Source organism: Bombus impatiens, unplaced genomic scaffold (genome assembly GCF_000188095.3).
Source record: "Bombus impatiens unplaced genomic scaffold, BIMP_2.2 scf_2222, whole genome shotgun sequence".
In the NCBI taxonomy this organism is placed as follows: Eukaryota; Metazoa; Arthropoda; class Insecta; order Hymenoptera; family Apidae; genus Bombus; species Bombus impatiens.
The window spans coordinates 2671716-2695036 of NT_178641.1; the positions used below are offsets into that span (position 1 = coordinate 2671716).

The following is a 23321-nucleotide window of genomic DNA, read 5'->3' on the forward strand; positions in this document are numbered from 1 at the left end:
CCAAAAAAAAAAAAAAAAAAAAAGAAAAACGAAAAAAAATGGTAATCGAAGTTTAATTCTCCAAATGATTCCGCTTTTCTTTCTCTTTGTTGGGTGCGATCGAATTTTTGCGTCCAAACTATTATGTAACATTTCTTAACAAACTTTTTTCAGCATAATCGAATTTTCTATTCTCTCCGTTTAACATGCTTTGTCGAGATATTTGGTGTTTATTGAAATTATCTGTAACAAAGATTTTGCTCAGTATGCGCATAGTATTTCCGGCGTACGTTTATTACGTTTATTATGTATCGTATTACACTGTTGAAGAAGAATTGTACAGTAGGCATCGGAGAATTAAAAAAAAAAAGAGGCAATGACGCGCAAATTTTCAAATGTATACTGTATTCAATTTGCAAAAATATATAATATATACTTACAAAAGTTACATATTGAATTATGGTATTAGCACCCCGCAACGCAATGAACGCATTGTTGAGTATACTGTCCTATTTGTATATACTTATTCAGTATACTGCCCTTACGTTTCTGCTCGTCTCGTAAGGAAACCTTACAGTTTACAATGCAATTTCTACGTTTAAGATTGCTTAATTATTAGCAAACTTCTTAAGTTTGTGTAAGTGACATTACATACATGCAATATTGCTGTCAACAATTCAGTGATAATTATTTTGGAAAATGGGGATTGCAGTATGACGCACAGTAAACAAATGAAATTGTTAGTAATTTAATAAGATTGAACATTTTCTGGGTGTCAGATTGCATCGCATTTTCGTTCATAGTTGTCACTCTATCGTGTAATATAAATAACTAAACGTGATACAAGTATTAACTACATAATAATAAGGGGCAATCGTTTTCATGCTAATCGTTCGTTATACACCCTTTCTTTTCTTAGGTCGTTAAAAAACAGCCTGAATATATTTTTTTTAGACTTCTACGAAGTATTTCGAGGATAACACTAGTACAATAAATATTTATAGAATAACAGACATGTAAATAGAAGTTAAGTAGTTGCTCAGATTGACTTACATTGATGCGATCAATGATACGAACTTAAGTAGGTGCATTGATTTCATTCTCTTATGTTCTCGTTTCCCAACGATTAATTAATATTCTTTTCGTTTTATTGAAACAATTGGTATAAATTAGAACGTCGATTAAAATATCTAGATAAATCTGTTCTCTTTGTTCTCGTTTCTCACAGTACAAGCGTCCTTACCAATATACATATAACTAGGTTTTTTCCGGGATTTCACGTTCGATAGTACGGCCTGTAAGTAGACATCGGGATATTGTTTTTCGATAAATGGTGAACATCACCTTGGTCGTATTCCACGTCGTTGTAGATTCCGCTTTGATTCTAAAAATAGAAGCATCATTGAATATTCAAAGCATCCGAGCGTGGAAAATGACATATTGGAAAAACGAATATTCACCGCCAACGATGACCTGGACTTTGGCCTGGGAACATGAAAACCACTATTTTGCGGAATCAGATCAGCCCTGTCCTTATCTTGCGGCTCGGAATCCGAGCTGTCTGGATCTGGCTGATGTCTTTGTCGCGGTCTTGTCGGAGCTTGGAGTCGTGGCAATGGTACTGGTGGCAATGTTCCATGGATATTGAGAGGTGGATAACCGAACACAGCGGAACTTGGTCGAGTTGGACCCATAGGTTCCGTCTAAGATCAAACACAAATTTAATATACTTTTTATCGGAATAAATCTTTCAAATACACATGAAAATATAATTTTTCGTTGTTTTATCTCTAATCGTGTTATCTTTAACTAACAAGGAACACTGTCCAATCGATGATGCGATACACAGATCGTTTGGTGTAATTCGGAAGATGTGAAATAGAGTTCATGAAATTTTGAACAGAAATGTTATCGTCAGCTAGTTTAGGAAATAGGTATATTTCTATGAAAAATGGTCAGCGAGGTCTAAATGACAATTTTCGTGGCTTCATCTATTAAAATATTTCGAAGATTATTTTTATCAGTTTCGTAGTATTTTCTCTTTCCGTAATTGAATAGTGTTTCTTGTAAGCTTGTGATATTAGTTAAAGGAACGCTGTTATCGTCATTCCTGTCGCTTACAGCATATACATTGGCAGTTGCCATGTGATCGCCAAAGTGTGCCCACATGTAGGGTGGCAAGTTGGTCGGTGGCCCTTGTTTCACGGAAGCAAGAGTACCTACAGAACCAACCCTTGCCAAAGTTCCTGGTAGGGTACCAGGTATTCCACCCTGAATGTAACCGTAGACTGGTGAGCCGACCGATTTCTGTTCACGCGACCATCTTCGACTGTAACACGTATAGAAAGTGAATTTGTCAACTATTATCCCCTAGAATACATTTCATAAATTATATAAAAATATAATAAAAATGTATCTTCACCTCCACATGATCAGACATACTAAAGTCAGGACTATGATTATTAAAGCTGCTACAGACGCTCCTATCGCTACTCCCAAAACCTCTCCATCGACTTCACATTGGGTACCGTAGTAATTACCAGAACACCTTTCGACCAAAGTATTATTAAAAAAATCAATCATTTTTTATTTTTATTATTAGGTATTCTCATTTACTTACGTGCATTGCATATGGTCACCCTGGTAAGAGCACGACCCACGATTATTGCAATAAGTCGAAGCACACGAAATACATGTTCTACCGGATTCATTAGGATCATCCTTATGAGGATCTTTCAATCCAGGGTTACAAGTGCAAGTAAACCCACCCCAATTATTCGTACAAACCGCCGAAGAATGACAATCGTTCAACTCTGACGACGCACACTCGTCCAAGTCTATAGAGATTAAAAGGTATAGATTAACTTTTATTTTTTATTTAATGAAGTTCGTTTAAAATAGAGAGTTATTTTTTCATGTTCACCTTGTAAATTTGATATAGATCCAGGTGGACTGTCAACATAAAGGGCGCTGTTCCCTATATTATTGCTTCTTCTGTGAATAACACCGAGCAGATGTCTCTGTAGCTCCCCTGCTAAGCTTGGTCTAATTGTTCTTGGCTCATAAGTGAGTTTCAAGGTTGCATTCACAAAGACACCCCCTTGCCCCTGGCTCACATCCCCTTGATATACTCCATTTATGAAGGAGCCCATATACTCGTCCGAAAATGGCGTCATCGACATAGCAGATTCGATCTAGGTAACAGGAAAAAATAATTGTTTAATATTTCAATAATTTTCAACATATACGATTGAACGTTAAATTAGCTCACAGCTCGATTTGCTTCGTAGGCCAATGTTTGATAGGGCTCAGAATCTCTATCGGTAAATCCTCGATCCCACACCACTTTTCTATCGTAAATCTTATCCACTCTGATTGATACCACGATACTTATAATTTCTACAAACAATTGATAGTTTGATATAATGAACTTATATAAATTTTTTAAAAAATTGGCTTTTAAAATATTAACGAACTTTTGCATGGTAAAGAATGCTGCAACCTCGCATATCCTGGCTTACAGTGGCACGCAGATACTCCTTGAACAGTGGCACAGGCCTCGTGCTGACTGATGTCACAAGTGCTCGTATCACCCACGATACAAGTGTCAATTCTAACCGGAGGCTGAGTTGGTCTTCTATGAAACGTCGGTCTTCGAATAGGTGCGCTGGGTCGTGGAGTTGCTGTCGGTGGATCCGGCTGTGCAACTGCAAATCTGTGAGAGCAATATTGATTTTAACATATCTAAATCGAAAATTTAAATTCAAAAATTTGAGGTTTGCACTGAAACATTAAAGAATTGAAATGAAAGATTTAAAAACCAAAATTGTTGAATTTGCCTTCAAACACTTGAATTTAAATTCTACACTGAACAATCTTTTTTATTTGATATCTGTATCGAAATTTGTATGAAACACTAACCCTGTGCCAACAATGGAGGGTGGTTGAGTTCTAGTGGGCTGAGGTTGCGTCTGCGCGTGTGTCGAGGTTCGATCAGAACTTTCAAACAGATTTAAATACGTTCTCTTCCCGTCGATGCTGACGAATCCTTGGCCCTCTATCGCAGAAGTTAGGATCACGTCCGCGTTTCCTCCATTTACTGGTACTCTAACACCCTCTCCTGATCACGAAGGTCGTGAGAATTATAATTATTGATGGTTAGGGTTCTGCGTTAATAAAAGATGTCAGTGTTTACCTGAACCTCCACCACCTGGACCTTGAATAGCCGAGACCGTGACATCAAAAATATCACCGAGAGGTGGATGTCTTGGTGGTGCGTAAGGTCGTTGAGTAGCCAGCCCTTGAGTTCCTGTGTAATCCAAGGTATCGTCGAGGACGATCCCTGGTCTGGGTCTGTAAGCGTAGCGATCCGTAGGGGCTACAAAGGAATTTAATTGAGCATAACAGCTTGCTTGCCGTTACAAAGGAAATTAATTAAGCATACTTGTTCGTCGGAGCCGCACGAGGAATTCATTATAGACTGAATGCAATATTATCTTATCGAATGAAAAAATTTCACGGGACGTGCATCCGAGCGAATGTCCTACCTGAACTCTTCGAGAACGTATTCGAGGCCGAATGAACTACACTTTTCTCAATGGCTGGCGGGGTCTTCGTGAAAGACGAAGGTAAATTCTCAGTCGGAGTTGGAACACTCGAAGCGATTGTGCTTTCTGATTCAGACATCTTACTCGGTTCCAAAACTACTGTACTCGATACACTTGCAGTATTACTCGAATCATTATTCGTGGGAACTGGAGTCGATTGAACGACCGGCTTCGTGGGTGTTGGTTCGATTACCTGAACCGACGAGATCGTTTCGATATTTAACGTTGACGTAGAATAAGATTTCGTCGATGTTTTGGAAATATTCGCTTTATTGTTAGGCTTTTCGTTGTTCGTAATGGAACTAGATCCTTGAGAGTCGTTGATCTTCGAAGCTTTCGTAGGTTTAATCGGAACATCCAGTGGTATCACGGGTTTTGGAGAATCTACGTGCTTCGTGAAACTCGTTTTGTCGCTAGACTGAATCGTGGATGTCGTATTTGCTTTAGATGGAACTTGATATTTAGTTTCTTTTTTGGCGGAGTGTTCAGGTTCGGCATTTCTCGTCGTGTTCTTATAGATTGGTCTTTCCGTGGCCTTCGATTCCGTTTTAACTTTTTGTTTACTATTCTCTTCTTGACCCTTTGTTATATGCTCCAAAGCGTTCGTAGAAGCTTCAGTCTGATCTGTTTCTGCCTGTTTCGTGGACGATTCTTCCAGCGATGAAAGTTCAGGTTTCAGGTCCATATGCGGTTTATCCGAGGTCTTGTCGTCTTGTTCCTTCTCCCGATTCAAAGTGGAATTCGTCGATGGTGGTAGCGGTTTGTAGGGAGGAATTGGTCGTCTATTTCCACCTGATGATTCAAAATTAATCGTAATTTAGCAAGAACAACATCAAAGACAACTTAGGCTACGAGGATATTTTTAAAAATTTACCAGGACGATTCCAGGTCCATGGGCGATTTCCTTGGGGAACAATCTGTTCTGGTAATGGAACTCCATTTACGAAAGGTCTAATTGGACGTTCAGGTAGTTGATTAATCAGTGGTCTGTCAGGCGCTGGTGGTTTTTCGAAAGGATAAGGATGATCAGGCGGCGGGGGTGGGTTCATTCCAGGTGTGTCAAAATCAGGTGGCAATGGTGGAACATCGGAAATTCTCGGTGGTCCTCTGTTATTAATTCTACAAAAATGCAAATAAATATTATTGTATAAATATAGTAGACAATATAATTTTATTATTGTTAGCTAGTATTTAAAAGATATCCATTTATTCGAAAGGAAAATAGCGTAAAGAGCGTTGTAAAAGACTCGGAATATAATAAAATTATGTTCTAACCATTCTTTTATCAGAATAATAACTATATCTCGATATTTATAAAAAATGTAAATTTGCATAACCATTCACAGTCTAATAATGGTATATAATTCACTTGTCAATGTACCTGGTAGCCTGAATCGGCCTCAAAGGTCTCACCGTGTTGGCAGCAACGTTCACGTTCCCATTCAACAATTTGACAATACCCGTGATAATGTCCTGTATATCGGGATTTGCTTGCCGATAACCAGGAGAGGCAGTTTGCAGAATAGGTGGTGGGGCGTGCTCGCTATAAATCCTCGGAATCTCTTGGCGAGCTCGTCTTTGTTGATCTATTGCCTGTAAGTACTGTGCCTGTTGGTTTGACACTCCGGTCAGTTGATGGGGCTCCGACAAGAGTTTTGGTTCCTGCGGAGCCCCTAGTCCTTCCCCCGACATGGATTCACTGGTCGTTGGAGATATGCTGTTAATCATGGAAAAGATGTTTCTCGTTTACCTTTTCATTTCTAACGAGTAGACTGAATACGATTGTGAAAATGTTATACTTGAAAAAGGTGAAAATTTATCAATGAAATCTATCGTAAATCCCTCGTCTGCTCGCTAAGAAACTAATGACAATAACTTATTTTTGTATTCTGCAAACTTTGCAAGATTTATATCGACGTATATAGCATTGTTATGTTTATTATAATAATATTATTATATATATATACAACAATCTGTATCTAATACGTGAAACGAATTTCTATTTAGGTTTTATTTCTTTGGTCGTCTGTTGATAATTTATAAGAATGTAAATTTGCATAACCAATAACTGTGATCTCGATGGTTATCGAACGTTTAATCGACTTACTGGTAATATTCACCGGGTCTAACTTCGATGTTGTTTCCATCGATATGGTCCACGTGTTTTGAAGAAGTCAGTTCATCAATGGATTCCTCGTGCCTAGTATTTCTGACCTCGAATCTTATATCGTCTTTATCGTAGTTATCGACGCTCTTTGAGCTTTCCAGTTGAAATGCTGGAACAGTTCTTTGGAAAGTCGGCGATTCATCACGATGGAATACACTTGAGGTTCTTTCTGGTCCCGTGTAGGCACTGGCACTGAGAATTATGTCGTCTTGGGAGGAACGAGACGACGTTGGATCGTTCCGGATAGCCGAGACACCTGTGAACAATTAGACAACAGTTTACAGTCACTGACTCATAAATTATCTGCGCCCGTGCACGATGGAACGTTTCATGTTTTATCGCTAGCAAAAAGCAACGATTATCCTGAAAGAAAATAGATAATTATACTTGGATTGAAGCGTGCTGAGAACTTTGTCGGTTGCGTGAGAAAGACGTCGCGTCGATTCAGCGAAGATGAAATAATTTCGCTACGAAACGGTACTCTTGAACGATTTTCTACGGTATTATTCGCTGATTTTTGTTCTAAGCATCATCAAGTAACATGCTCGGAACACCTTTCAAAAGCAATGATCGATCGAAAGCGTAATGCGTAATTCTACGTTTCCTTAGACGTCAGATGTACGATCAATCAGGCATTTACTTAAATCACCTTGGTGATCGCAAGAAACGTCGCGTTGTCGATAGCCATGGAAGGGTCGCGATCGAGAGTCGCAAAAAATCGAGAAGATCCTCGGCCGATCGGCAAGGAAAACGGTACTCGAACGGTTGACATTCTCGAGGCTGGTATCGAGTGGTTTGACCAACCGTGGACGTGACGCGTATGAAATTACTACTATCTCTTTCCTCGTTCTTCCTTCGTTCCTCTGACTTTCGTCGCGTCACGCCTTACGTCTTTTACGCATGCTGATGAGAATAAAGTTCATTGACATCAGATCAATTCGCAAGTTTTTGGCAGAAATTAATTACGAGATATCGCGAGCTGTCACTTAACCCGGAGAAGTCCTTTAATCTTCGTTCACGAATTGCACAGTTTATGACACAATTAAGCGGTTTACGATCTCCCCCACGGTGTGATCGTACACCGGCTGTTTATTCGACTTTCCAGCGTCAATATCGCTTTTACTGTTCGTCATTTTGACGTGCATATATATATATATGCGTATACGGTCGTTTTACAGTTTGGGTTAGGAACAGTTGCAGTACATCGGAACCGTCTGCTATACGAGGCAGAAACAATGGCAGATTTCTATGCAACAATTCAACGGCGCGCGAAGCAATTTAAGTGAAACTACAACTGGTAGGTGGTATAGATCATCGTTGGTCGATAGTAGCGATCGGTAACACGTCCTGAATATGTCGTACGGAAACCTGGAATACTAACCGAGAAAATCAACCGTTCCGATCCGGCACCACAACGATCCAGTCGACAACCACGTGTTTCGATTTTGCCGAAAGCATCAGCCCGCGAACGACACGTTCGTCTTTGTTTCATAGAAAGTGTGCATATTATAGTATCATTTTCCTGTGGACTTTTTCCTTCTTTTCAGACCTTTCACCGTCTTTGACCGACTGTTTCGAGAAATACTCGACTCTCGAGACAGTTGCTGCTGTTAACGGGATAATAAGAACAACGATGTAACGGGGCTCGTTCGTTTCATTAAAGGCCGGATTAGGAATCGAAGAAGCTGAAGAGTCGTTTCATTCACAAACCCAAATTTTACTGCTTTCGTTCTCTCGTTACTTTACGCTTACGATGGGCGGTAAGATAACATTTGCATTAATTGTTGGCAGTTCGCTGAGTTTATTATGGTTCACCGTTGACGATTAATTATTCATCAGCGAAACAGTAAATTGTTCAGGTAAGGAGCACATCGGTGGCTTCTCCGTTCATGACTTTATTTTTCAGATTATAGCGAAATCAATTCGAAGGAGATAGGACGATTGATAGTACCTACGTTATTTCTTCGAAGATAGTGCAGTATCTTCATCAACACGAAATCCCGCCGCTAATAATGTTTCTCACTTCCTGTGAATCGCAATAGCCCGAATAGAAGATCTATCGCTAATTGCTCATTAGGAACTGTACGGAGCGACACGATTTTCAAGCAACTGCCTGTTGGCAAACGCAATTAAGCTAATCGCTGCTTTCGTTCTACTCGTCGAGCATCATGCTCTCGATGCTCTCTGTTTGATATCTGCGGAAATGGTAGGAAAACGCGTCTACGATTAAGATCAGTTTTTCGAATTAAATCGGTGATCCAAAAACTGTGACGATTTAAACTACAGTTATTCTAATTTAATTGTTCCTGAACTGGAACTAAAAGATTATGTGCACTGTATTGTTTAGTTTATTACACGTTACGCGAACTGTTATTCTTTAGAATTACGCATTATTGTCGTCGAGGAATCACAATTTTAGCTGTAACTGGTATCACATTATAGCAGCCAATTTAGAAACTAAGGTACTCTTTCAGCTTGAAACTACGGTAGAATTTCATCTTTCTGGACTCGTCAGGGGACGAACGGTTCGATATAAGTGCAGTTCACAAATTTTCAGCCGCTTTAATTAAGATGTGCTATTTAAAAACTGGAGAAACCTAAAGTTTTATCATTCTGTTTGTGCCATTTTTGTGTTTCTTCGTTCAGTTTAAGATATTCACGTTTTTCAGTTTAACACATTCGATAAGACATGTTGCAAAGTAACGCGAGACTCTGCTTAAATTATAAAGGACTCTCTAAATTACAAGTCTGTCGTCGTCTTAACTGGAATAGCAAAGTCGATGAAAAGTTTCATTGAAGGGTTCGGGTAAAGATAGAACACGTTCGCGATTAAAATTATAGCGATTTCATTGACATCGGTCGTGCCGTCGGTTTGTCGGCTTACGAGCTGTTAATTAATCGATCGGATCGTTGAGATCGCGTGACTGAAGCCGCTTGTATTTTATCTAATAGATTTGATCGGCGAGCCAGTTTACAAAGCATGCGTTACCGAGAGACTTTCGTTTCCTATTTGGATCGCGGCATCGCATAAATAATAATTACAAACGTGGCTTGCATGCTGCGAACGAATAACGGTGTTTACGAACACCATAACCTTGCTAACGTGAGAGCATCGGATAGGGATCCCGTGAGAATGTAGGTGAATTGCATGGTTGATTCTGTCGCAACGAACGGAATGCAGTCGCTTGGTCAAGTTCGGAACTCGAGGTGTCCTGAATCCTTCAGGAGCCTAAGGCCTCTCCTACCTTCGTTCGCCGTGCCTTGAAGTCATTGCCTGAAATAATTAGCCATGCGTTCTCCTCGCTAATTACTCTTTTGCAACCGCGGCGTACTTTTACTTTGTTAATTAACTCCAGCATCGGTATTTTTGCCACTCTTAACTTTTCATCTGATCGTCGTAAAAATAAGAGAAAATTTCGATTAGCACGAGCTCGTTTTCGCTGCTCGTTTTCGATCCTTGTTCGCGTTATATGTACAGTGGTTCGTGATATAATATCACGATAGCAAGATAAGATGTGGTTACAGCGCTAATGAAATTTCAAAATCTTTCGTGCGCAATCGTATTCTACGAACGTCGGAATTATTTCGCGAGCCACGTGCGCCAACGACGCTAAACGCTATCGCTAAACGACGGCACTGTTTCGCCAAAGAAACTGCTTAATGTTTCTTAAGACAAGTAATTACGAGGAGATGCAAGAGTTTACAAGACGTTGTTCACGGTAAACACAGCATGCGTTTCACCAGGTAACGAGGTAACATAGTTGCGTCTTATGTACAAAACGTCCGTAAAAAATATTACCGGTTCTAGATGCCTTCGATTACTTCGCCAGATATTTCTGTAATGATAATATTTACCAGCGAGCAGGTTTTGCTAATGGAATCTTACGGATGTAGGATTAACGATTACCCATCTATTAATTTTAATTGCCAGTTTTGTTCTGCGTTTTATGCCTTTCTTTGTCTCAACTTGCAATAACACGCGCCTTGTCTTATATAAAAATAAATAATATAAAAGCGAATAAAAGCGATGCGTTTAGATGACTCCGGGGAATCGCGATTTTCGCTGGGTAGCCAAGGTTTCTAATATGTTTAGAGCCGCATTGAATATCATTTGACCTCGTGACGCAATTCTAACAGCGTCTAACACGACTTAGGACAAAAAGTAAGAACCGTCGAAGGGGTTTATCCGTGGAAGCGTAGACCGAGCTATGCGGCGTCTCTCGAGGCGGTAACGGCAGAGTTAACGGTACCCCATTCCAGCCCAATATTTATTCTTTTCGCTGGTAAACGTGACATTTGGTACCTTCACTGTGAGATTCGACAGGTGTCCAACAACCTATTCGTTCTTCAACGTATAATTTCAAGACAGTACTTAAATCAAAGAATATTTTCGATACGCGAGTCTTCTAGCTGAATAATTTACTGGCTAATAATACATATCGGTAGATTGACAAGTTACTACTTACAAGTTATAAATTTCGGTTTTATGATTTTACAATTTTACAAAGTATCTTACCGTATACTTTTTTAAAGGGATAATCGAATGATTTGTAGTTCGTAAAATTTCATTGAGATTTGTTACTCCTATACGAGAAAATTATTACGTGATTTGTAAAATTTCGCCAATAACGTTAGTTTAGTCAAAGACACTGTTATTCGATCTCTTCACTATGCAATTACTGGTAACATAAAAACGTTTAGTAATTGCAAGTTTTCGATTGTGCAGCAGGCCTCTGGCGTAATAGGATTTTAAGTTTCTTTTTGTTCTTCTCGACAGAGTTGAATCAACGAAAGGAAAGTTTTCACGAAAGGATCGTTTCACCGTGTGGTGGAAAGCCAAAATCAACTTCAGCGATCTTGATCCTGACGACAGTTGGCAGTTCTCCTGTGACGAATATTACCAGGAACTTTTGGTTCTTCGTTTAGGAGACGAAATCTCGAATGACAAACCAATCGACTTTCTGTTCCACCGTGCACAACGCGATTTCGTGACACTTTCACAACTAAGGTGCTTGGGCGAAAGTCGAATGACGAAACTCTGTGCCGGATACGTTCCTTTGTGTCGATGTTCATCCGCATTAACTATGACATCGGACGACTCATGTAAATTCTTCTCGTTACGTAAACGAGACGTCAAAGACGAAATATAAAATAAATCACGCTAGAACCGTAGGAGATTTGGTTAATTATACGGCGGACTCGAGTCGATAACTCGTAGACCTTGACGATCAATCGCACCCAATCTCCCAAAAAATTTGCATAAGTCGATGAACTGTTGTAATCCGAATTTGTTACTGGCTTTTAAACTTCTCAATTTCCATTTATTGCTTCTTTCTAATTTTACGAATACTTCGCGTTTCGTGTCATAATATCGTGTATCTACAGGATTACATTGGTAAACTGTGAAAACATAAATCTTCATGGATGCTTCGTGCAGACACGTTAAGACTGGGGCCTGGAAATCTCCAAGTAACAGGTATATACGTGTCAGAACGCGAATGCACGTCATGCTTGCAGCTTTCTCCTCTGTCGCTTCTGAAACGCGTCTATGACGTGTGCTTCGTTTTATAGGCGAGGCTACGATACAAATCGAGATTTCATTAATTCCTTTCTTTCTCTCCAATTAGGGCCGTGCTTTATTAATGTGACGCGTTCAACGGAAAAGATCCGATGGCTCTCGATGCATGTAAAAAGTTAATTATCCGAAACGTTACTTTTAAATATTTATAAGCAGCTTTGATCTTGGCTGGGTCATCGAACTACTGGTTTTCCTTTTTCCACGATATACTATTGACTCTAGTTGCAACGTCACGTTACATTCGCAAGATTCTCATAATAAATTGTTGATACACTTGGTCGTACTAGATACAAAGTTACATGCAACCGGATGTATAACTGCGTACACATCTGCGTCGTAGAAAAAGAAAATCGTCAGGTGTTTAACGATTTTCACTGTATCCTCGAAGAATCGACCGTACGATTTCCGTAACAGTCTCGATCGAATAGTCTTCGATCGTGTTGTTCGATTATTTCGATGAAAAATCTCCACTGTATCGTATCTTTATTTTTGTTTTCCGATCTTGCCGCTGGAACGTCATGAAATTTTCGACAGAGGTCAAGATACCGGTTTAAAACTCGACCGCACGTGGCCACTTGAAACAGCCCATCAAACAGGTTCATGCGTTAATTCGTCGAATATTTGCATCGTCTTATGTCTATGGTCAATTGTCGAGGTAAAGACCTACACGCGCGTACAACAATGCTAGACTTGCCGCAAAAATCTTATCTCTTGCGATCTTCAAGCACGAGCGAAACAAACGATTTGCCCGGTAGATATTTCCTCGCCAAGGGGAACCAGAAATTATCTTGTTAATTGGAATCCCAAATTATTTCTTGTTGATCGTAAATCATTTCTCGCGGGAATTTGTACGATAATTACAGACAGAGATGTAAAATCTGAATTAATTATCGTGGTGCCTGTTCCTGCTATAAATTCATATTTAGCCAGCTAGTACGAACGATATTCATCTACTTACCTAATAATATTTGGATGGACAAGATCACTAGGACCTTGGATCCCACGTGCCCTACCATCCTGATTCCTTTGGCGCGTTTGCGGTGGAAATGTGCCGCGGTTGCTTGTCCTGATCAAGGTCAGGTTTAATGTCAAGGACACTTTGAAGGACCTCTTCAAGAGTGTTGGTGGCTGGACCAATCTTTATCGTCGCGAAACGTGCCACGGTACCAACCGATCGCCGCCATTTTGGTTTCCAAGCCTATGCCGAGTAAAAACGTCGGGCATCGTGGAAACTTTAATGCCCCCGTCTCACCATTCTTTCCTTTCCTCGTCTTATCCTTCCCCCGATGACTTTTTTCTTCTCTTTTATTCGGTCTCGCACTCTCGCGCACGCCGGTTGACCTACTTGGCCGCCGATAGGTCCGGTGTACGCGTCAGCTTTTCGGCCAACGTAGTATGTCTTCGGACCGTCACCTTATTTTCACTACTTTTTGCACATCGACGACGTCTTCTATCCAGATTTCTCGTTACTTTCCGCTTATATCGCGCTAATATTTCACCATGACTCGCGATGCGGGCTGATGTCGCACGAAGATATACCGGCGTGTCCTTATTAGACGGAAAGTTTCACTTGAAATTGGATTTTAGAAACGCTCGACGACCTCGAAATCGGGATACGATTTTTACGCGACTTTAAACGGCATACGATAATTTTTTATATTTTTCATAGTGAACATTTTTTCTTTTATACCGAGTTCTACCTTTGCTTTGCTATTTTTTTTTCTCTTTCTTTTTTCTTACATGATTCTTACGCAGTCTCCGTCGATCACTTCACCCAGTATCACGAGAACAGCCACTGATCTCTCATACACAATCGACGTTCGATCACAGAAATCCGTCTGAACAGACCTTATGCACAGAATTTACACTTGCTGACAGTATTATTATCTGACTTTCTAATCACTGGACTACTAATTTCTAACGTATCTTTTATCGTAGATCCGGGCGATGATTTGTTTTATCGATCGAGCAATTCGTTCGGTCGACCCTTGTTAAAAGAAAGTGGAACCTGGAGCCGATCGAACGAAAACCCTCAAGGTTTGATCGTGTTTCGTTCGAGTTTCATTCGAGGTTCGCTTCACGGTCGTTCACACGGGACTGGCTTACCGTGAGGACGGTCATACACGGTTTCTCCCACTTTAACTATGCCATACTACACCATGGTGCACTATACTACACTCTTCTAAAGTATATACGTCACGTCTTCGTTTCTCGTTTCCACCATGCTCGGCTCTACCGTCCACTCGACTCCTGTTCTCCCCTCTCTTCATCAAAATTTCTCTCTCCATCCTGTTTCTTCTTTCTTCCATCTGACTCGCCTTCTTCAACTCGTTCCTTCTTCTTTCTCTTTCTTTTCCAATTTGACGGACCGGCTTTACCTCGACCTACCTTTCGATCCTTTCGGGACACCGCTCTTCCCGAACTTCATCCCGACTCGCGACCTCGCGCGTCTTTAACATTCGCTCATTCCTCTTTCTCTCTTTCGTCCGCTACCTTCTTCCTCGTCTGCAGCTTCTTCAGCGAAGCGAATCTACCTGTGCGACTTTCACGTCCTCGAAGCCAGACACAGAGTGCCCGTTTCCACCTGCGTTGCGTTTTCTTCTTTTCTTCTTTTTTTGTTTTTAATTGTTCTTTATTCATAATGTTAATTTATATATTTCTCTTAATGCGGAAAGTGTACCGCCGAAAGAGAAAAAGAATGTGCGTAAATGGACAAGTACAGAAAAAGTAACGATGTTGCGAACACTGTTCCTCGAATTCCTTGGATCAAGGTGAATTCGTGTACTTGCTGTAATGAAATTAAGAAACGCAGTTTGGCTTTACGTATAAAATTGACAAATTTGTGCCGCTTCAGAAGGGAAACGTAGCTTTTTCGGCAAAGAAAATCCTATGAAAACAACAGCTGGTTCCCCTGGATGCGGGTAATTGTGCAAGATGCTGAAAGAATATACACGTGCAGATAACGGGATGTTGTAAGCAGAATGCGAAAAATTAATCGACCGTCGGTGACATTTATTTTATTTTAGCAGACGTTTCTTTTCCACGCTCATTTTCCGGGATAACAAACTAGCCTGTGTTAACGTGACTGGGAAACAAATGTTTTGTCTAGTAATAAGATAAATGATCGTCGGATAGAAAGAACGTGGAGGCAGGTCAAGTCCTTTTTGCGAGATTTTAAGAATCTGTTAACAACCTGAAAGAATATCGAGAAGCAGAGAAACACATTCCATGTGAGATTATGGCAACAATCGAGATATCCTTGTAGAAAGTTTTTGCGAGTCGTCTTAGGCGTTCTTTATGCCATGTTCTTCTCTCGCTAATAAACTGCAGGTATTTACGCAAATTGATATTTTCGTGAACGTAATTTAAAAAGAAAAAGAAAATGATACCACGGCAGAGATTCGTTTCGCCAGAAAATCTTATGAAAAAGATGAGTAGCGGTAATATACGTAACATCGAAAGGGTTAAAAAGATGGAAAGACATAACAGGAAATATTGTACGTGATTATCGTAATGCAACAAGAGAGTTGCGAATTTATGAGAGTTCAACACACGCACGAAGCTCATGGTGTGCCTTTGGAACGTCTCGATTATACTTCCAGACTCTCCGTAATGCTCTCGCGATACTGTACAGCTGCGACCCTTCATTTTCTTCTTCTTCTTCGTCTTTCTTCTTTCTCGGTATGGTAAAACCAGACTGGAATGCGCAGGGCTGCCCCCTCGATCAGTCGAGCAACATTGATCAGGCGACGTGTTGCAGCCGCCTCTGAAATTGCACCGTAATGTTCAATTTCATTCGCCACCGCACGTTTCACGCTACCATCGCGAGAAAAACTTGCCGCGTATCGAATCCGCGCAAATTTGTATCAAAATAACGAAGCCGGCACTCGTTGCGTTTGAACATGCTATACACCATGGTTGGATACGGTGACTCGGCTGCGTGCCCAAAAGTTTCTCTCGGTTTCCTTTTTTCCGTCCCAAATAAAATCTTTTTAAGGTTTCGTTTAAAATTCTTGGACAGCGTTCGCTCGAATATAATCAATCCGTTTACCCATTGACCTCACGTAATACCGGGCGCACCTTTTCCTATCGACGAATTTTTCAGAAGCTCGGTGGGCTCGTCTTTGCATTGTAACACAACGCGTACGTAGAATTAAAATTGCACTTTTGTATAACGGCTAGCCTCCTGGGCAAGTGTCCATGAAATTAGTCGGTCATCTCATCCGGTCAACTCATCCTCATCCGGGATAGAATAATAGAATGAAAATCGTTTCATTATTCCTATCGGTTCAGAGAACTAGGTATAGTTTAAATTGCTGTGTTAGTTTACTTTTTCCGGCGTTTCAATGTTTATCTACACGCTCGAAATCGCTTTTATCCGTTCGAATATGTACCCTGATTTTCCTGCCATAATTTTATGAAATAATACTTTGAAACGCTACGTGAAACAACAGACACGAGGTGGACACATTTTTCATTTGAAATAGTCTTTTAAGGTCTTCTTGTTCGTATCATTTTCAGCTTCACCGATTCAAAACAAAATAAGGATATATATAATTCTGTGAATAATTGAAATTACGAGTAAAGTTACGTATTTCGATAAAAACTTGGCGCGGTATCGTTTTTCAAGAATTAAGTTTTCCTCGGAAAATTATAGGAATTGACATTGGAAGTTAATATTGGAACAACATTCAGTGGATTATGATAGTATGGGATAAACAATAACAGACTACTGAGAACCGTGTGTTTCCTTCGATTTCCAAGTAATTTTGTATCAACATATTTTGTATTCGCCTCTTTAACGATAATAAGATTTAATCTATGGTGAAGAAGGTAGTTTGCTGGACAGCCTGTTACGGGAAAGACAGGTTCCTTCGGTCGATAAACAGACAACGAGTACCTTGCAGTCGGTAGGTCGGAGTGCGAAAGGTGTTTTCAAATTTATTTCTATCTTCGTCAATCATAAAAGCATTTGGTTACAATACTCATAGCTTCTGTACATCTTCATACATTTGCCTCTAAAAAGACCAGTCACTTCCCACTTTAAACACTCCATTCAACATTAAATTCACTCAGGATGAAGATTCGAAAAAGCTAGGAATTAGAAGAAAATCGTTGCAAGATAACGCTGCGTTACAAGATAAAAGGGAACGATAGACGCGTGGAAATATGCGGTGGCATTGGAGAGTAATCGGGCAGCAGCTCAAGGACTGTTAATATACTCGTTTTATCCGTGTTTTCCTAGGGAACACGCGGGCCAGGATACGGACCGCGTTCAATTCTCTATTTTCATTCCAAGCTGGGCCGAACAATGGGGGATCTAAATTGGGCAAAAACCAGTCTGCCGTCTAGTTGGGCGAGGGTAAAGGCGTTATGGCACAGCCGGTAACAACCGCATCGGCAGCCAGGGGTCCCACAATGAGGTACCCCGTCAAGGTAGCAGCCAATGCCCAAAATCACTCGTCGCTGGCCCAACGGTTCCTTTTCCGTGGCCCACGAATAGCTGTAGCACTGGGTGAAAGTGGTAATTAACGACGTGCGTCAGTGGTATGTCCCACTCCTCCTCTATCGTCCCCGGGACTCTGTCGCGAATGGTTCATCGTACTCTTGACCGGTTATGACACCGCTCGCCTTTTTATTTATTCACCGTCTTTCTTTATCGCGCAACTTTTCGAGCTTAGGGTAAAGCAGGGCTATTTCAGTTACCTACGCTTCGACATCTTCAGATTCTTCAACTTCGCACGACATAATCAGACTCGTACATTTGGAAAGATGCTACGGTGGCATCTCGATTTTTCGAATACCTCCGCCATTACTAAATTCTGTCCTCTTTTTCTTTTTTTTTTTTTTTAACGTTGCGGCGATGAAAGGAAATTCCAGAGGTTTGTTAGGGTCGTACGGTTATATTTTTTGTATTCAAAGAAATCGAAGTGTCTATAACGTCGTGACAAGCTGCCGCTTGGTCCTTAATGATCGGCACGCAGACGATCACGTCCGTCCTAATCATCCTAATCGTATCCCAGGTGTGAATTCCATGTACGCTCTAATTAGTTCTTCATACTTTCCATACTTTGCATTTTTTCCAGTAAAACTTGCAGGTGTTGGTAAAGAAAGGGGATGGCGTGATAGGCAGGCAACGAAGTTTCGTCTTCTATTGTCAAACGTATCGACACGCTAATTTGTAACTGAACGACTCGTAAAATTTGTCACTACTGTTAGTTAAATCGTACAAGAGAATCCTGGTATGCCGGTACCTGCCAACGAACTGCACCATTGTCTACCAGGAACTTGACAATAATTCTGTTTCAATGTGCTAAACGGTTTGTCCAACCGTTTTATTGCGCGGATTGCCGAGGTAGTTATGACAGGCTATCTAAAAGGTCGGGATTATTTTTAGCGATTCGACCGACATGAATCGAGAATGGACGACAGGGTCGATACGCGCGATGTTGCAGCGCGGATGATAAGAAACCGAACTGCACATTTCCCTGCCATTTCGAACTTTCCTCGTAGCTGTACAATCGGCACACTGTGCTCTCTTTCTGTTTGCCTCGGAAATATGTACTGTGCGCCGGGTTTTAACAAGGATTTACCAGGTGTGCGTGGTTTCCAAGTGGCTGCAGTAGAATTCCAGGATCGATAGGAGGAAAAACGATTAATCTTCCGTGCATTCGGTAGATTGATAAACGCGTTTTTTGTCTCTTGCTGTTAGTGTTAGTACGTTTAAATTAACAGCGTGTTATAGAGCTAAAAGCTAACAGCTACATCTTTTGGTACATGCAAGGTATATACGCGATATAAGTATTTAATTAAATACGTTCAAACTCTGTTTCCTTTGCAAAATAATCTTCCGTTGAAGATTCGTCTAGCCCCGTCTCTGAAATTGGCCATGTTGGGAAATATTTTATAAATTTTCAAACTTGATTTTCTCAAACGCCAACCCTCCGATGTAATTTTCTCGTTTCTGTCTTTTTCTCTATTTTCAACTATAGAGACATTACGGCCTTACCTGTGTCACAAATTTAAGCCCACTGTTTGTACAGTGCATTAAATTACATAGGTTTCTTAGTTTTTCCAGAATGTCCACAAAGTATACGTTTGCTTGAAACGGCCGCCCGTAAAACGAGACAATAGTTACTTTGTCGGTTGACATTGAATTCTGGCTATATAGCATATAACGGAACCCGATTCCCTTCCATTTCTAATGTTCCACTTTATTTCGTGAAACATACTGCTTTATTGCCTTCTCTAATTTCAGTGCCCGCATTAACCGTCGTATCTTAAATTCTATTATTCCTCCATCGAACTATCTTTATTAGTACAATCCGACGATTTAACGGGCAACGTTGGCGGAAAATTGATTTTTGCCCAGAGTTTTCCAATTAGTCACGCGTTTGCCAACATACATGGAATCCAATTAAAAACGGTCATTAGGATGATGAGCGGACATTGATTCATCGCACGGTAGAGTGCACTTCGTATGCATATTACAAGTAATGTAAAATTCAGCTCAGTAATAGAAAATCATTCAAACGGTCAAAGCGAGATTTCAAGTCTGAGAATGCAAGATTACAAAAATAACGTTCGATCGTTCTGTTTGTCAACAAGTTACGAGTTTAATAAATAATTTTTTTTTTTTTTGTAAGCTCGCAATGATCACCTATTGGAAGGCGACCGGTTTGCAAAAAGAGCATGTTACTACCTTTCAGCTGGAAATACTCGTGAGTTGGTGCAAACCGCTTGAATCACCACTGACGCACATGAAAATGCTCATAATCGTCATACAGTACACCGCATTTAGTCACACGCAGATGCGCGAAATGATTTTTTCCTCTCCCTCCCTGTGTGTTACACGACCAGTGACGTCTCGTTTAATCTCGACGCCGAATATGTATCTCTTAATTAGAAAAACGTCGCGTCGATTACGCTCGAAGCATAGAACGTTCAAATGGACCGTGTTATTTACATCCGTCGAAGGATGCACGGAAATTTACAGAAATGAAAGACCAAAACTAACGAAGGGATCGCGGTGAAATAGGAATAAAATACAGGCGTAAAAACAACGGACACGCTACCATTTCAACCGGATTCCCTAATCCGACCAAACGGAATACATAATAAAATACGCTCCTAAAAGTCTCGCCAGGTCGAACAATCTGGCTTTTTTAAAATTCCTGACATGTATACTACCGCTCATAAGTATTAGGACACCTACTTACATTTATCGGGAAGACTCCGACAAAATTTATTTCATTTGGTATTTTATCTGGCTGTGTAATAGGTAGATCGAGAATTTCTATGCATTTATAAGAAATTTGAAGACGCAGATACGTACAAAATGCATATAATATCCAAAGACGTATAAAATATCCAAATGTACTTGATACGTTTGGATCTGATTAATTAGTATGTAAACGCCACGATAAATACCATTTTCACATCTTTTCTTCGCACTTTAGCAACGTAATCACGACAGTCGGCTCTCGTTGCAGTCGCAATGAAATTTCTAAATGTTTCGTATAACGCGCAACGATATATCCATAAGATATCTGTACGAACGTTCGAATATTTTCCTCAACTACCGTATCTGTATTATTCGTAGCATTGGTATAGTCGCGTTGAGTTGCTGTACTCTGGAAATTCGAGCGCTGAAGGGAAGGGGCGTTTAGGAAACCAATGGCCATGGACGCCTGCTGCTTGCCCTACGAAGGGCACCGACCATAATGGCCCGTCCCTGAGTTGGAGAGTCTACCGGCCCATTCCATTCCGGAGTCGTCGTCTCTCGCGTACATCGGCCGCCGCAGGAAGCATTCCATTCATGTTTCGGGACGCGCAACGGACGCTGATCGGAAGACAAGAGAGAGGAAGAGCCGGATAACCGGGACTCCTCGCGAGGGTTAACGCTGCTTGGCGCCACCGTCAGGAACAACGACCTGCCGATATGTTGTCGTGATGACAATCGGCGCGTTAACGTGAGAAACCAAGACCACGTGGAGCAATCTTGTTATTTCCAGAGGTGGATTTGACCGTGTCTCGACGCAAAGGAACATTTTCGCCGCAGAAACGTTCAATCTTGGTGCGTTCTCTTTAATTAAGTAGCGTGCGTGCATGTTGGCGAGTGACAGTGACTCGAATTGAAAGTTTATTCGACACGCGGACAATGTCGATTTCGCGCCTAACTTTGTGCAACTTCTTCTTTAAATTTCGTGGAATGTACGCTGCATGCAACGATCGTGATTTCGTAAGTCCTCGTGGCTTCGTCCCTCTGTTGTTTCCCCGTTTGCTTCCCGTCTCGTTTCTTCCTCAGCGTCGCTTCCTCTTGCGACGGCTACCTCTCGTTTTCTCTTCCTCTCTTTCGCCGCTGTCCTCTGTCGAAACTCCAAGACAAGGGAAGTGCGCTCGAAACAAACGATAGATAGGATTTTTAATAACTCGTAGAGACGCCTGAACAGCGAAATATTCCACCAGATTCGTTGCATCTACTTGAACGTTCTTCTCGAGCGTCACTAACGAGTGGCAAGCTCGCAATACCCTACTACAGACTCGTTGAAAGCCTGCCCTGAAACGATAATTTTCCACGAATGAAGTTCATGTAAAATATTAAGTAACGATAGCATTACGTGTTTCTGACGCATCTTCTTCTAAATCGCTATTACAAAGAATAACGAGCATGAATCACGATGCATGTCCTGTATGAAACACAGGCGTTACGCGTGAGGTGTAACGAGTTTCCAGGAAGGTTTCTAGTAATTCGTAAGTCATCATAGGGGTGATATAAAGTCGAAGGAAGAGGCGGTCGTTCCGTCAATGGGTAAATTGGTGAGCTTGCCGACGCGCATTGGGCATCCTGGTAACGGGCGCGTTGCGACGCGACGCTACGCGTCGCAGCAACGTGTCTCACTCTATTCCGTAGAACCTCCCTCTCCGCGTGCATACGGATAAGCCGATCGTGGCGGCAGGAGCGTTGGAAGGGCCAGAGCGGCAGCTGTCGGTAGCGGTCGATGGGAACGGGGCTCGATCGAGGTCCGCTCGAGAGAGTTGGGCCTACTTCCTCGAGGGCTCGGCAACGACTAACTCTGTCTGCTAGCCGTATGCGTGTCCGTCGGTCGTGTCAGTACTTTTCAGGTCGGTCCACAGTGCAGTCGTCGGCTTACCATCGAGTTTCGACTAGCACGGCCGCTCGGCTGCACGACGATTCGTCGAGTCGCCGTTGGGTTACGCTCGCGAGTGGTCGGCCGTGTGCTCCTCCTCGTGCAACGCGGCAACCGGAGTGTCTCTCGTGCATCCTGCATCGTTTCTATCGTACCGCTGTAGTGTGCAAAGCGAAGCTCGTCCGTGTGCTCTCGCATCTCTTAGGACACGAGACGCTGAGAGAGAGAGGAACGTAGAGGGAGAACACAAAACAGCATTCGTTAATACCCGCTTCCGGCACGTGGAACCGCACCGCACTCTGTTTTTCTTCACAGCGCATCGCTGCCGTCGCTCCGAGCTTCTCTCGTGGGAGGTCAGCACCTAGCCGGTGGGTAAGTGAAGAATCCACGCTCTCGCTGGAACAGATAGTACACCTTTCTGAATAGATCTTCGTCAGGATACACATAACCTTTTCGAATAGCCAATTCGATTACGCACTTGTGCGCTTTACGGTGACGATTTCACGTTGAACACACGCACGCGACACTTGTTGCACGTCGTTTTTTCTGTGATTCGTGATTACAACAAATTTCATATGCCAGTTACAAGCGAGATTTTTTGACGTTTTAGATACATTGTGAGACATCATTTTTCATAGGGGATGAAAAACGTCGGTTGGATAGGTGGTTTTTATGCGTCGATTAATAACGATGCTGTTTCTTGATTTCCTCGAGGTTTTTCATCGTGAGAACTTTTGTTACGTTACGGTAGCATATCTGTGAAACGTGAGAACGTGGAATGTCGCGACACGTGAAGATAAGGCAAGAGTCAACCACTTACTGGCGGGGGGGGGTCCCCC

At 41.5% G+C, this 23321-nt stretch overlaps 2 protein-coding genes across 9 annotated transcripts in view; one reads left to right on the forward strand and one right to left on the reverse strand.

The window, feature by feature from the left end:
* Window positions 1-386: 386 nt before the first annotated feature.
* LOC100749699 lies at window positions 387-14204 on the reverse strand. Its single transcript, XM_012393171.3, has 15 exons — window positions 13290-14204; window positions 6694-7009; window positions 5968-6303; window positions 5461-5705; window positions 4527-5378; window positions 4175-4357; window positions 3901-4099; window positions 3456-3694; window positions 3251-3378; window positions 2903-3173; window positions 2600-2816; window positions 2402-2527; window positions 2101-2308; window positions 1440-1682; window positions 387-1363 (listed from the first exon to the last, which is right to left on the reverse strand). The coding sequence occupies exons 1-15, from the start codon at window positions 13345-13347 to the stop codon at window positions 1256-1258; spliced, it is 3729 nt and encodes a 1242-aa protein (XP_012248594.1). The 5' UTR covers window positions 13348-14204; the 3' UTR covers window positions 387-1255.
* LOC100740274 (cyclin-dependent kinase 4-like) overlaps window positions 3578-23321 on the forward strand; it is a 26787-nt gene continuing 7043 nt past the window's right edge. For 2 of the 8 annotated variants that reach the window (XM_024371901.2, XM_024371909.2), the window contains exons 1-2: window positions 3595-3696; window positions 20934-21407. Coding sequence is in view for 2 of the 8 variants with exons in the window: in XM_033324397.1 (XP_033180288.1) it covers window positions 23261-23301 (41 nt within the window). In the remaining 6 variants the exon portion in view is untranslated. The other 6 variants (XM_033324399.1, XM_012393175.3, XM_033324397.1 and 3 more) reach the window with 4 other exon arrangements.